Source organism: Temnothorax curvispinosus, unplaced genomic scaffold (assembly GCF_003070985.1).
Source record: "Temnothorax curvispinosus isolate PA1 unplaced genomic scaffold, ASM307098v1 QBEX01000209.1, whole genome shotgun sequence".
In the NCBI taxonomy this organism is placed as follows: Eukaryota; Metazoa; Arthropoda; class Insecta; order Hymenoptera; family Formicidae; genus Temnothorax; species Temnothorax curvispinosus.
The window spans coordinates 344,245-359,840 of NW_020209989.1; the positions used below are offsets into that span (position 1 = coordinate 344,245).

General features: G+C 39.4%; 1 protein-coding gene across 1 annotated transcript; it reads left to right on the forward strand.

Moving 5' to 3' along the window:
* Window positions 1–1,173: 1,173 nt before the first annotated feature.
* Window positions 1,174–14,908, forward strand: LOC112465782. The gene is made up of 5 exons (XM_025033548.1): window positions 1,174–1,208; window positions 1,303–1,438; window positions 9,177–9,443; window positions 10,012–10,269; window positions 10,542–14,908. Exons 1-5 carry the CDS (start codon window positions 1,174–1,176, stop codon window positions 10,662–10,664), a joined length of 819 nt encoding a protein of 272 aa, XP_024889316.1. The 3' UTR covers window positions 10,665–14,908.
* Window positions 14,909–15,596: the final 688 nt, after the last annotated feature.

Sequence of the window (15,596 nt, forward strand, 5' to 3'; positions counted from 1 at the left end):
CTTACGAATGACAGAAGTAATTAATTTTTCATACTGCTCATCAGAGAAACAATCCGACATCTTGATTCCTACTATTATCGGTGCGCGCCCATCTGTCATAAAATTTTAATTAAAATTCAGAATTCTCGAGGATCCACCGGGATTTCAGACGAAGAGATATGGAGGCTTTGACACGATAGGAGAGGCGCGCGCAGCGGGAAACGTTAAGATTCAGAACTCTGTTTGAGAAATCTCAAGTCTGATTATATGATAAGAGGTTTACCCATCTAACGTCTTCCAGATATTCTGGGAGACATTCTGGGAGACGTTAGAGGGATAAATTGGCAAGGCAACCGATAAAAATAGCTAGAATGAGGAGGTCAGCGATAGCGGAGAAGACCGATATATAATAAATCAACATGATTTCCTTATCCATAACCGATATCTCATCGTTTCTGCGGGAAGGCAAAGAAAGGTTGAATTCTAACGTTTCCCATGGCGCGCGTCTCTCCATGGCGACGCGTAACTGCACATCTAAGGGGAGATTTAGAGATTTCCTTCCCTCACAAGATGCTCGATCGCATTTGTCAAGAAGGAGGATTCCTTATAAAAAGCGTCTTTCAATTGTGAAAACGACTGTTTTTGCAGTCATTCCGATCACGAAGAAAAAGAAAGTTTTCTTCTGTCCGTGCAAACCGCATTTAAAATAATTGCAAACTTTTCATTATTATTATTATTATTGAAATTAATAAAAATATATAAAAAAAGTATTTTAAAGATGCATACAGAATGTCTCGAAATCACTGGACATAATTTTCACTATGGATTTTTTAGTCAATTCAGACTCGATTTCTTTCTAGCAAAATAAAGACATGTAAAATAAATAAAATGCATCTGATTAACTTTCTTAAAAAAAAAAGTAAATAATAAATCAGAATCAATAATTTTTAATTAATTTAAAATAGAATTTATTTTAATATAATATCAATTTAAAATTTAGTTACGAAAACGAGCGATATTAAAAATTAAAAAATTGTTACAAATTATTTCCTTTAACATTGCTAAAAAAAAAATACTTTTACAACCTCGATCGGTTAGAAAAGCTGCGAGACATTTAGTGTTCTCAAGACATCTGATATTATTACCCTATTTTATGATATGTTTATATATTGAGCTAAGTTTCTCGATTGATTAATGACTCGCGCATCGAAAATTTCATTCAGCCTAGGGTAAGTGGGCGGCAGTGAGAGGGTAGGTGGACGGGAGGAGGCGGCGCAAGCGAAGAGGGTGAGAGAGCGGGTGAGAACTTGTACTTCGAGGCAGGCCGGTTAGGGGCGCTACACCCCCTTTGCCAACATGGCTGTCGCGGTCTGATACTACGCACGAGCCACCACGCATCCGGACGCCCGTGCCACTGTTATCAAGAAAACGCAGCAATACGCGCAAGCGGAAAAATCACGTGAGTACAGTAGATTCGCGGCGAGAATCCCGCGCCGATGTGACATTCGCGGATGTAAAAATCCATCGCGGAAACGTCGTTAAAACGAAATATTCGCGTTGAACGGACCGAGTGTTATCCGACAAGGTACGGGCTGCCCTGCGTGCGAGTTACATGGTATACGTGTGTGTATGTATGTATGTATGTGTGTGTGTGTGCGTGCGTGTGTGTATCCTCTTGTATGTACAATTGCGTCGGTGTTTCCAGACGCGTGTCTACATCGGCGATCAATAAAACGATGGCGGAGAGCGGAATATTTCGACAGGGTGTGCGTGTATTCTCGCTAAAGACACCCCCGACACGTCGCGTTCTATCTGTATTTGCACCCCGCTGCATCCCTTGTGCTACCACCGCCTACGCGCTGTCCCTTTCCCGGAAGTGATCGTTCTGCTCTGACATTATCCGTCTCGCTGACGATATCCCACGAGATGTCGCGTCGAGGGGGGTTGATAACGTCGTGGACGTTTCTCCGTTATCGTCCTACGTCGGACGACGAGTGACGGACGCATTGTGATTCGAACGGCGACGTCTCGGAAAAGTTATAGAGGTCTTAAATGTTTTGTTATACCTCACCGTTTTGTGAGATGTAATAAAAAAAAATAACATTACAAACACAAGTCACGGCATCGTTGAGAACACGTGCGACAGAAGGCTTATCTCATCTGCCGATATTAGCTTGATTCGTACAACGCTCGCATTTTCAATCGTTTTTATGAAACTATATAGCGTTTCATGCCTATTAAAGAAGAGCAGGGTTCTCGTTTATATAGTTAGAATTGTTTGTTCGCTTTATTTCGTTAGAATGAAAGCACCCACAAATCTGACCTGAATAAAAGCCAGACATCTTACTCATCTAACCATCGACAAGGGAGGTGAATTCTGTTTTCCTCGACCCTCGTAGTATCGACTTACAACAGCAAATATACTCTCGTGTGGAACTATACAGGGTGTGTCAGAAATGCCACGCTCTTTCTTCAGTTAGATTCGCTCGGGCAAATCCAAAGTCAATCTATATTGCTAAAGAAGATTCGCTAGCGAACGCAATTGCAAGCTTATGCAGAATTAAGTATTAAGCGGGATCGCCGCGTCATCTCAAACATTAAAGTCGGTCACATATCCGGAATAAATTAAAATTAATCAGTCTGCGTATTTCACTTGCTTTACAAAGCTACAAGTAAACTGTTTTCACGCGGACATTTGCATTTTATGATTACAAAATCTGCTTTGTATTAACCCTCAATTAGCACACCTCGGTTGGGCCACCTCAAATGCCACACTAGTGCGATTTGAGATTTTGACAACTTTTAACTGTCGTGTCTCAGTCATTTTTAATATAAATTTATGTAAAATTTCCCTGACAATCGAGTAGTGCACTTTTTTTTAGGAAAAAGAAATGATTTTTATATGAAAAATTGAAATATATAAAGTGCTAAACGAAAAAAAAGTGGTGCGAATTAGCACATGTATGCTAATTGAGGGTTAATATATCATTCATATACTATAAAAATGCGCGGAATTTATAAAACAAAGATTACTACCTTAATAATATGGAAAAGATTGTCTCATGAGTTAAGATTAATAGCGATCATGAAACGTTACGCCTTGTATATGTAACATATCATCGCGATATAGAGCTAAGCTTTCTCTACGATCGTTGAAGCATATCATGCGGTGTGACATGTTCTGACAACGACGAAAGTGCAGCCAGAAATTCGACGAATGACCCGCAAACTTTTCAGTACGAGACGATCGAAGGCGTCTCGCGAGAAACCTCGAGACGTGCTTTCCACCGAGATATCCAGTTGCAAGCGATAATGCATCCTCGATATGTATTCCCGACACGTACAATGTAGGTGAAATAGCAATACGGATGATGCATTAAAGATTCTGCATGGATGTCTTGTCAGTGTAATAATTAATAAACGCAATTTCTATTTCCTTGCTCGCCGTGAATTCTTGATTTGACAAAAGACCATAAAATATACAAAAATATACGGTATAAATGCGAATAAATAGTTATTTGTGTAACAAGTTCATCTTTACACACGACTTACACTCCCTATTTTATGTTGCAAGTGCCTGGAAAGTGGTCTATCACGCACGCGTAGCGTGCGTAATGAGGCACTTTCCATGCACGTGTTGCATAAACATACATACACGTTTTACACTGTCGATATATCGGATTTATGACATATTCCTCGACTATCGTTAAGTTACGACAAAAGATATGTTCTGATTTAAACCTTTAAATATTATTCGCGAATGTCCCCGTTAAATAATAATTTGGTGTAATGGTTAATATTACAAATTATTAATATTTTAAGTTCCTAAATTACTTTTCTCAAAACTTATCTTACGAAAAGAAACTTTGTTATGCATTTTTTAATTATATAGAAGAGGATTTATATGGAAAATCATTTTTCAAAAAAATTGTTTTCTTTGTTTTTTTCGAGTGAATGCCTGCCCGCATAAAAATATACACGAAATATAGAACAGAAGAGAAACTTTCTTTATATCGAAAAAAGGGAATGGTTTGGTAAATGTTTTTTTGTAATTTCCAAAACTAATAATTCCAGACTATATTTTAAATAAAATAATTAAAGCGTAATCTTGGAGCGTAATCATATAATTTTTCCAAGTATTTTCGTGAAAAAAGCAGATCCCATTGAAGGGATGCCATCAGATCGCTATGTTGCTTGACAAAGTCGATACTGGGTCTTGTGGATTTTTCTCCCTAGAACCCTTTGATGACGATGTGTATCCGATTTCACCAGGAAATATCCTCCTTTATACTCTTTGATACACAGTGATCAAAATTGATCGAAGAGTCGACCATCAAGTTTTTCTTGAGAAAAAGTACACTCTACGACGACATATATCAGTTATAGTGTTTGCAATTTTGCCGATATTTTATAATTAATGCGATCGGTGTCTCTATTCACGTTGCGCAAATAATGCAAAATTGCGTAAATTTACTTATCTGACCGGCCGTAAAAGTGCTCTATAATTTGTTGGTCGACTTTAATGACCGCTTTTATCACTCTTTTCTCTGAGACGCTTTCACGTCTTCTTATTTTACTGCTCGCTCCGTTACATTTATTATTCATATGTTCACTATCTGCTTTAATTCAAATGCGCCGTACTCTTAAGATATTTATAGTTGGACGAACTTATAATTAATGACTATGCATAATTATAAAGGATAATGAACGCCAATATCCTCAAACTTGCATTAAACAAAAAGGAAAATTTATGAACTTCCTTCCGATGTTCTTATCTAAATCTCTTCTTTCCATATACACATTTCATTCGCAAGCAGGATTTTTGATGATTTTTCAGAAATTTGTTAGATATTAATCTCGCCTTTTCAAATTTTATGTTTTATTTTTACAATTATTACCATTTTGAACCATTTGAACAATATTTTGTCAATTTTGCACCGTTTATTTACTAGTATCTATTTTGTATTGTTATATATGTTGTAGAGAATAAAATTCATTGTTATTATTATTTCATTTTTCTCACCATTCCTCACTTATCATTAAAATGATTTTGTTTATAATGAAATTTATGTCCTAAAAATAAAACGATTGTCTTTAATGGCTAAATAGAAATCAAGAATTAGTTTAAATATTTCAATAAAATAGCTACGACAAAGAGAGTCATTTCCAAACACAATATTCAGCTGAACGCGCGATCGACCACGCAACTTATGCAGTCGCGATTGTTCCCATTCGTTAACATATTGTGTCAGCGTGTTCTCGACACCCTACGGTCCGGAGACGCGAAAAGTTTCAATAGAGAGTGTTTCATGTCGATGGCGCGAGACATTCAGACATAGGTAAATGATGTGGCGGGCAATGCCAATGGCGTAACGTCATCCGACAATGTCAAGCATCGTTCGATTGTTTCAGAATAGTTTGTGATATTTGTTGCTTGTTGAAAGCGCATTATGTGGAGACGTTGATATTTTAGAGGACCATTCACCAAGGTGCCCATTAACAAGGATTATTACGAAAGATTCACGCTGCATCTGTTGTTTGATGTGTGAAATCAGATTCAATAGATATTCAATAGATATAGATTTATTTTTTTATTCGAGAGAGAAATCTCGTTAGATGGAGTAGAAAGCACGTTCTTCCGTCGGATATCGGAATGTCAAATATCTGCCATCGCACATAATGTTGAATTCTCCATTACACGTACATTAAACGATGAAAAACGTTCCGCTATGTACGTTCGCTTCTTATACTTTTCCCTCGTATTTTGATAAGAAAATTACCATTCGTATATTTGTAACATAAATTATGAAGGTTGAATAAGAAATGAATGATTGGGGCTGTCAGCAAGAAGTTTTAGAATACCCCGAGCGCGATGTTTCACTTGCATTGCACATTGCAGCTGTCATTAATGCACCGTCGAACCTAGGACACCGAGTGACCCAAATCCACTGGAAATTTTGCAATCGGGTGTCACTGGCATTCCATCGCCGCCGGCGACACAATTATCTCTTACAAAATACGATCCGCGCTGAAAATCCCAATTCGATCGCGGGTCTTCCCGTGTGCATTCAAACTGCGCATTCGTTTCCAAACGACTTTTATGCCATGTCAAAGCGTTAACTGCATTGCTTCTGGCATGCCGCGAAATAATAATGAAAACGTTTATATTTAACGCTTACGTATTTGACGATAAACAAATGGAATAATGCATTAACGAGTCGCGCCACTTTGTCTACTCGGCCCTGTGTGACAATCCTGCTTTCCATTTCGGGGATTCTCGTGAACGTTCCCCCAGGGCTTTTAAAACCACGAGACCTCGTTTACAAGAATCTGACAGGGACGCGCGCGCTTAGAATTGGGAGAACTGACGGATAAATCTTTTTTCATCTACGTAGCCCCCAGTTTGATACATCACAACCGGGATGTGATATCTATTAATCATCACGACAGACGAACAATGATCGCCTTCGTAAATTATTCTTCAATTTGTGCTTGATGGAATATTCATTAAGAGCCTGACATTAACTGCCACTCCGAAAAAGTTTTAATAAGATCGCACAATACGATTGTCGTCCACCACGATTTTTCAAACAGCTCTCATGTCTCGTCCTCATAAAGCCTACTCCGTATTTATGCCCCGTAATTAGCGCTAAACAAATATTTGATTGAAAAACGGCGTATTATAGCGAAAAAATTTCAATTATAATATATCTCTTTTGTTAATATTATCTCACGGTAGATCACTCAGCAATGATTAGTTCAAGTTATTTAACTTATGTAATATACTCAAATTGCTCGGCGTCTATAAGCATAGAGAAGATTGAACGTAAATCATGCGATATGAGTGGCAGTCTTCTCACAATTTTCGTTAGAAACTGCAAATGAGGTGCGTAAAAAAGGAAAAAAAGGAAAGAATAGCGGAAATATCGTGCATCTACAAACGCCGAAACGTTCCCAGCAAGACTGAGATGTAAACACGTTAAGTTATCGTAATGGAACGAGAAAACAGGAGAAATGAGTAAAAATGCACCGAGCGGAAGATGGACGCGACTCTCCGTAGATATACACCCGCAGGGAGATTGCCAAGTAAAGAGAGAGAGAGAGAGAGAGAAAGGGGTCGGTTGATAGGCACCTCTGGACAGGGATGAAAGTACCAAGGGGTGGATGAAGCCAAGCGAGGAGGAAACTAGGACGAGAGGTGTTGGCCCAGGATGGGAGTGCGTTGGTACCAGCTCGGGCCACTGACACGCCGTCCAGTCCTGCGCAACAGAAGGGGAAAAGGGGGGAGGGAAAGAAGGAAGCGAGAGGGTAGATGGAAACGCGTGGATTCTCGCCCCACCGACCGATGCAACCTACTTTGTCGCCTGTTTCATTTGTACGATAAAACGTCGCCCTATCCGTCTATCTTATCCGTTGAGCGGTGATTTCCGTCCAGATGGAATTTTTCATCAGAGTTTTACGCTCGTCCGTTTGTTCGCCCGAGTTACATTTTGCATTCCGATTAAAACTTGGCCACTTCACGCGCGTGCGGTCGAGTTTTGCGTAATTAAATTGAATTTTTTGATAATCGAACGTCCTCGGAATTGACTATATGCAATGAAACATGCTTAATAAGCAAGTTTTCTCATCCACGCTGCAACTGATATAAAACTTTCGTTAAATTTTCTTAATACTCCGTTAAAGTTAAGCTAAAGTTCTCGGCTTCCTCGAGTTGTTAAATAGAGCTCGTTACTTTTTGTTCAAGCGTGGTTCAATTTTAATCTTCGCATTTTCTTCGCCGCAATTGCACGCTGAGGATTGTATAATTCTGTCCTTATGTTCCCGCGTGCGAGAGCGGGAGGAAAAGAGATGCAATTCCGTCGCGGGAAACGGCATTGTCCGAACTGCCGAGTAATCTTCATCACTCGCCAAATCCTAACAACAGCCGCCATTTATGGCATCGCGACACGTCCGACCACAAATAGGTATGTTCCACTTGCGAATATACGTATTGGAAAACCGTCCGTACTCTATTGTTCCTGTGACTTTGTCAACCGCAAGGATCCCGTGACACAATTTGAATGTCGCGGTCGCGGTCGGTAGGAGGTCTGACCTTAAGTAGGACTTACTCCACTTGCGGCTTGCGGGAGATATGCGAGATACGATCGAAGTTGATCTCTAGCTCGATCTTTATTAGCTTATCGATTTATCTAGCGGTTTTGCTCTCTGGCACGGCGATGAAGACTGGCACTTCAATCTTCTCTGTGTTTACCCCGGGTTTGCCCGCTCGCAACACAAAATTCGGAATCTTGTTATCCTTCATCCATCACGCTCACTAACGAAATTCAGTTAATTAATAATGGTCTCCGGCAAATTCAGTTGATCATCTAGATTGAAGTACGAACGCCCGCGCATCGCATGTGACAATACTAATAACAATATTTTAATAATAATTCAGAAAGCTGATCTTATATTTTATTTGAAGCAGACAACTAACAGCGACGGCAAATATTATTTTCGCGCGCCGCATCGAATCAAAATGATAATATCGAGCGGCACAACGTGCCAGAATCATCGTTCGGGCTCGTCCTCGATTCCATCGGCCTCTCCTTTCCGGAAGGAGCTTAAGGGCGGGGTAAGCTTCGCGTCTGTAAAGTCGGCCGCAAATGCACCAAGTCGAGTGGCGGCGGTACGTCGACCGCCAATATCCGCAAACTCGGTCAGTAGGTCAACGACAGATGCATCCGGTGCAGTTGCGTGATCTCGCGGGTATAGAGTAAAATTCTCGTCCCGAGCCGAGTCACCTATCTCGAATCAAAAAATTTGAAATTATTATCGATCTAAGAAGAATAAATTTTCACTTTTGTTTCGCCTCCTTACATCTGTGGCCCGTATACTAATCTCCAATACTTAAAATTTTTGCTTTTGTTCTTATCGAATCTCTCATTCTTATTTTAATTATTATAATACTCCTTTTTTTTTATCGAAGTTAATACATCTCTCACTTCTTTCTTTTCAGCGTGTTTTTTCCTTAAATTCTTACACGTTGATTGATTCAGAATTGTGCAGTTGTTAATTTAAAAGTTGGCTCGAAATGTAGGACGAATATTTCACTCTATATCCACGTGAATCCTCGGATACTACCGTTACTTGCGAAATGGTTTCTCGATGAAAGACTCATCTCGCAAATGAAAACACGATCTCCGTCCTTTTCGTAGGCCACGAGAACGAAGAAATTCGTCAAGCTGGCGCCGTTCAAGCTCCGTTTCTCGAAGATGCTGAAATCGCGCAGCTCCGGCGATAGTCGCAGCAACAGCGTGGAATCCGAGGAACAGCAACGGCAAATTAATCAGTCGTTGCCGTCGGGTACAGACGAGTTTGCGGATGTACCCGAGGCGGAAACGGACAAGAATTGTTTGTCGGTTAGGAACGAGCAGACGATTCCCAGCTCGCCTCCGCCCTCGTACGAGCACGTTCTCGAAGAGGTGAGTGCGCCATACCTCGGATGGGAGATTTTATTGATCGTTTTCGATACGGATATTATGTATCGCATGGATGACGATAAAAAAAAACATACTCGACATTTTTGATCGTGTCAACCGAGAGCTGTTTGCGCGACCCGCGTTCAATTTCGAGGATTACGTGTAGCAATGCGCTCGATTAATTCTATACAGGACGGAATATCGTGGAACGCGAAATATGCGGCTCGAAGCGTCCCGAGGTCGATATCTACGACAGCTCGTTGATGGAAAATGCAACCTGCGGGATTAACAGTGTACACGTGGACCTCGTGTGATCCGTCGTGCGATAATTCGCGCGACGTTGTCCATACATCACAATGTAACAAACAGTCGTGTCACACGTACAGCTGTTGCCAGTAGCGATCACTCGCCACAGGCTGCACGCTACATTAAATCACTCTATGTGCGTGCGAAATGTCGTTTCGTAATTTCTTACTTATCAAAATTTCGGAATCTTATCAACCCGAAGTTTAACATTCTCTGTTCTTATCATTTTTCGGTCTTTCTCAATCACAAAAATATTGCAATTTAGACACGAATGGAATCATCAGCTATCGCAAAGGAGGGGGACAAGGAGAAGCAGGTTCCCAGTAACGAAAAGAGCATGGAAGACGACGAAGACGGTGACGGGGGTGACGATGGAAGTGGCGGACCTGGGGGTGGGGACAGGAAAGCAGCCAAAGGACCGAAGATACTTCATAAATCGAGCAAAGAGTTCTACAAGGCAATGGCGAAGCAGTGGGGCATAACTTGCAAAATGAGCGATCATTGCAGATGTTTGGATTGCCAGGTACATTTCTAAAAACACGTTTCCGCTATTCGAGATATATATTTCATATAAATTCAAGTCTCGATAATTCAAACTGTACCGATAACAAAACATATAAATTGTCAAAAAACATTTTTTTTTTAATAAAACTGACAGAAAAAGAGATAAATTTAAATTGGAATGATTGATTGAAATAACTCAAATAACAGTTTTTTGTTGACTCGGCTCGCGATTTTATGTTTGAAGTTCCGAAAGGTACAAGCAGTATCACCGTTAATCGCGTTCTGTTCCAGAGCCACTACTTCGATTGCGACTACGACAAGGGCGAGCAAGGGAAGGGCGACGGCGGCCTCAGCGCCGGTACGCCGATGTTCATCTCCGAGGTGATGCACGGCACCGCCTGTGCCCTCCTGTAAATCGCCGCGTTCTTCCGGTTCCGCTTCTTTCCTCGACGGGAATGACGTCTATCTGATTACCACACGCACAAAACAGGAATCAGCGCCTAAAGAACGACGGGGGAGCTTCATGCATTTATATTATGTACAAGATATGCAATGTCGGTGAGACATCGCGCGTATTTCAATATGAGAGAAAAAAAAGAAGCTACACACGCGCGCGCGATGAAATATAAAGGCCTCGTAAGCTTTCGACGTACGAAGGTGCGAGATAAATTATTTTGAGATTAGACTACTAAGACGCAGAGCACATCTAAAGACAACCAACGTATAATTGCGCTGCTCTTATACGAAGAGAAAACAAGAGGCAAACCCTTAGGTTTTTCTATGTATAGGAGTTGTCCATTTATCGGACGTAAAGTAGAGTAGAAGGAGATACATTTGAGCAATAAACAATTTTAAACAATTCGAATATCACGCCCCTCCAATAAAAGATTTTCAGCGTCTTTTTACGCTTGTCGAAAATAACGCTTTTGAAGAACACTTAAGAACCTAAAGAAAATTTTCTATTGCCGTATACTTGAATTGTTTAAATATGGCCTAACGTTCAAATGTGTCCTTATCTCTCTTACAGAGTTATTTTCTCAGCATTCGATGTAATGTGTGTCGTACTACATTGCAAAGAGCCGCGTAACGTTTGCAGAGTTATTTTGTGGCAACTTTGCGAAATTTGCGACGCAAGTCGTTTATCCTTATCGTGACCGGCGCTTAGAGACTAAACGTAGAAAGTCATGCGCTTTATTACTGTCAATTGCATTGCACTCGTTCCTGGAGTTTTACGACAGAGTGACAGTTATAATGGACATGGAAAAACAGATAAAATGCCTCAATTCGATATTCCATTCTCATTTTAAATCTCATTATTTAAAACACAATTGATTGTTTATAAGATTTTCTCATTAATTTTTGCAATATATTAATATTTCTCTTTTGAGTTTCAAGTTATGAAGAAGTTATGAAGATACGATGATATTTAAATATGTGTCAAATTCTTAGCTACCTTTATATACTGGCATATACTTTAGCATATTATATAAAGAAAGAGAATCCATGTACCAGAGCATGATAAATGTAATAAAATCCGCTTACATGCGCGCAGGGAATCAGTGTTATTCCATTATTGACATGCGGGTTTCACATATTTTGCCGTAAAAATTTGAACTATATTGAAATTCTTCGGTTCACGCATTCATACGTATTTTCGAGGATCCATTAATATCCTCATTGTGTCGGGCGTAATAGTTATTATATTAACATAGTTATTATATTAATATAGATTGTTTCATGTGGCGTTAGATCTGCATCGGAGATCATGGGAAAGCCAAGATGTACAATTTGGTAGAAATCACAACAGTTGGCCTATTTCAATGCCGTTTTCCAACGCGATTATTTGTCCAGTGTTGGACCTTTCGAGAGAGAGAGCCTATATATTTTGAACTTTGTAATTTCATTATAAGGAGTTTTTGATATTTCGTATATTGTGTTCCGCACATATCAAGATTCTAACTCGTACTGCGCCGACTTATCGTCAAATGTAGACCGCTATCGATAGACCACAGAACAAGACGTTTTTCATATCATTTACACCTGTTAAAAAGAAATAACCGTATAAATAACAGTATGAATAACTCGTGCAGAGAGGACTTCCATCTTTCGTAAAGTTCTTCTAAAAGGAACGAGTGTCGATATGCGCAAAGACCCCACACTTTTCTATCGGGGAAGAGAATAGTTGAATAACTAACAATGTTAAAAGTAGCGATTTTCCGTGAAAAAGCGTTCGAAGAAATCGAAACTCATGAAACACATGAAAGTATTTTAGATGAGATCGTCAAACCCACGAACTCGGCGACCGACGTTAATCGCGGACCCTTGGAGGGCAAAATAGCGAGACAGCAATCGAAAAGAATTCCAGCGAAACATAACACAGTACCTGCCTACACTTGTTTTTACAAGAATCATTTCTTTTGTATCTCACAGCGGAAGGGAGACAACTATACGCAGACTACACAATATACTTCTTTTTATACAGAATGTCCCCGAAATACTTATACCTCGACCGCAATTTTCTTAACTCTTAGGTATCCAAATGTGAAACCAACATAGATTCCATGCAAAGTCTTCTGAGGAGATCCTGTTACGTTTTAAGTTTCGAGACTTTTAAAAAAATAAAACGCTTGTTACAAATCCTTAGTTCTATTTTCAGCAATGTTGTACAGATTGTGATGATTATTTATTCTTTACAATTAATTTGAGAGAAAATTAATTAGTTGTAAAGAAAATCACAATGTTTGGATATCTAAAAGACTTCGCAAAAGTATTCAAGAAATTAATATAGGTACATTAATTTCTTAAACACTTAAAAAGTATATTTCATATCCCATATCTTTTTTATTTTTAATATTTTTGTTAAATTTCAATTTTTTTTATTTTAATCCTTTTTTGCTAAAGATTCCCTAATGAGATGCACCCACTCTTTCTACCTAACATTCTTCCTACATTTTGATTTGTTATCATCTTTAGCTTTTCTTCTTCTGTCCATTTGAATTTTTTTTCTTGCTTATCTCATTCATCTTGGGAAATAAATACCATTATCCTGTTTACCATCTCCGTTGAGACATTGTCTCCGCCTCCGCACATGGCTTCGAACCTTAATTGCTCGAAGGTATTAGGCTTTGCGGGGTATCTTTTCTCTTAATGCCAAATAATCGCACATTTCGCAGCTGTGAATTTCGGCTTTCTTCTAATATAAGTCATCCCTTTATTTACCCCTGAATAAGTTTTTCCCCGTCAATACGATCCGTTATACATGTTTCTACGAGAATATGTTTGTACAGGAACAGAAGTCGAATTTTGCGCGAACAATGTGTGCATGAATAATTTTCTAATACAGACGCGGATGATTTCTTGATAAGCCATTTCTCCATTTGCAAGGTTGAAACGCGAGCGTCACCGGACATTCGTATACATTGCACGTCGTTCGTCTGCTCGTTTATACTATATAGTATAGCATACGTATCTCTTGTGTGTCTGTGCGTGTCTGTACGATACAGAGACAAAGATTAGAAGATAACAAATGCGATCTTTGGAACGCAAGGGAAATTTTAACGGATCGATTAGATCGCGAGGAAGGATAGCGAAGCGACTGCTTAGCGTTACTATCGGTGCTTCCGATTAGCCTTATTAACGAACAAAAGTTTCTCGCATTGTCAAATGAAATACATTACATTTGCATCGACGAGTCACTGACTATTCCTTTGATTTTAACAATCATTATTTCTATCTTATATATTATATTCTAAAGGCATGCTGAATGAAGGAGAGTATCGTTAATTATTTGAAGCACTAAGAATGACAAAATATGAGAAAGTGTAGATAAGTTGTTGTTCGAACTACATTTACGAATTAGTCTGACCAGTTCGGAGTTAATTTTTATTGAGCGACAACTTTTGCAAATGGATTAGATCGATGTCCCTCTTAATTCACAGTATAAAATATTTAGACAATCGTATATCAGTTAAGTATCAGTTAAGTATATCGCTTATATCTTTGTGTCATTCTCAGTACTTCATCTGCTTGTAAATATTTCGAAGTGTCTGACAGCGAGCCTGCCTGTGGCAAATATTTATGTAATCGCCGATATTCAGTTACTGCACGTGATAAGCATCGCTCGTAAATTGATGTGAGTCTAGTTGAAGGGAAGAACATCCTTTGCGTATCAGACCACTCTATAAATTCATACTGACAATTGGATTCAGTTACGACAAATCGGAATACAGTTAGCCTACAGGAAAAATGTCAACGATCAACGTCATATGTTAGAATAGAACCTTTAATTAGCCATATTTTTCGAATAGATCTCCAGAAACAATCAGAGAGGATGAGCGAAAGAGGGAAAGCAGAAAGGATCGACCAGAATGTCAATTTATTCATAGCGGATGTGCAATTTATTCAGCAAGCGTGTTTCTCATTCGGGGAAATACGTCGCGAGTTGAAACCTTCTTTCTCGCATTAAATCGGTCCTTCGGAGCCTAAATAAAATGACACTATGAGATCTAGTCGACGTGTGTATACAAAATAACTATTCTGTGTATGTATGATGTATAGAGAAAATGTGTAATACGGCAGAAATTGTTGTATAGAAAATATTGACTGTAAAACTCGATGTATTCCGACAAACAGCACCAATAAACAAGGCCTAAGCGCTACATCATGTCTTGTTTGCGTTACCTTCCAGGGGCTTGGCGTATTAATTAATCTTCTCATTGCGACTATAGAAAGCGCTATCGCCTGTCGACGAGCAATTTTTCGACGCCGTGTATATTCGGCAACTAAAATCCAGGAGCTCAAAAATATTTTGCATTTTGAAAAAAATAATTTTGAACTTAAATGCAATCGTAGCTTGTGGTGCAGCGAAAAACAATCTCTGATATTAATTAAAGGAGGATAAGAAAGGCGTCATTGATCTTTCCATTCTGCGACCTAAGGTTTAATCGACTCTATCGTATCATTCTCTATTTATAAACTTCACAAATAAGAAACGTGACATCAAGCAAAGTGACGCGAATTCGGTGAGCGACCGACATGCACGCATGTCCGGGAATATATGTCGAAATGTCCAACAGGTGGTTTGCAGACCATAACTCGTCGCCTATTGCATTTGCGTCTTTGCGAAACCTGCTGACACGACAGAAAAAAGGAAACCTCGGATTAATGTGTGAAGTCGCATTTAGCTGGAACAAGTCCGGGTTTCCGATGACATCACGAGTTGACTCCTCGGGAAGAATCACGTTGCCTTGCATCTGCGTGTCGGACACTTGTGCACGTATTCTTTTCTGTCTCTTTCTCTCTTTCTCTCTCCTTCTCTCTCTTCCTCCACATCGGAATTCTTCGGTC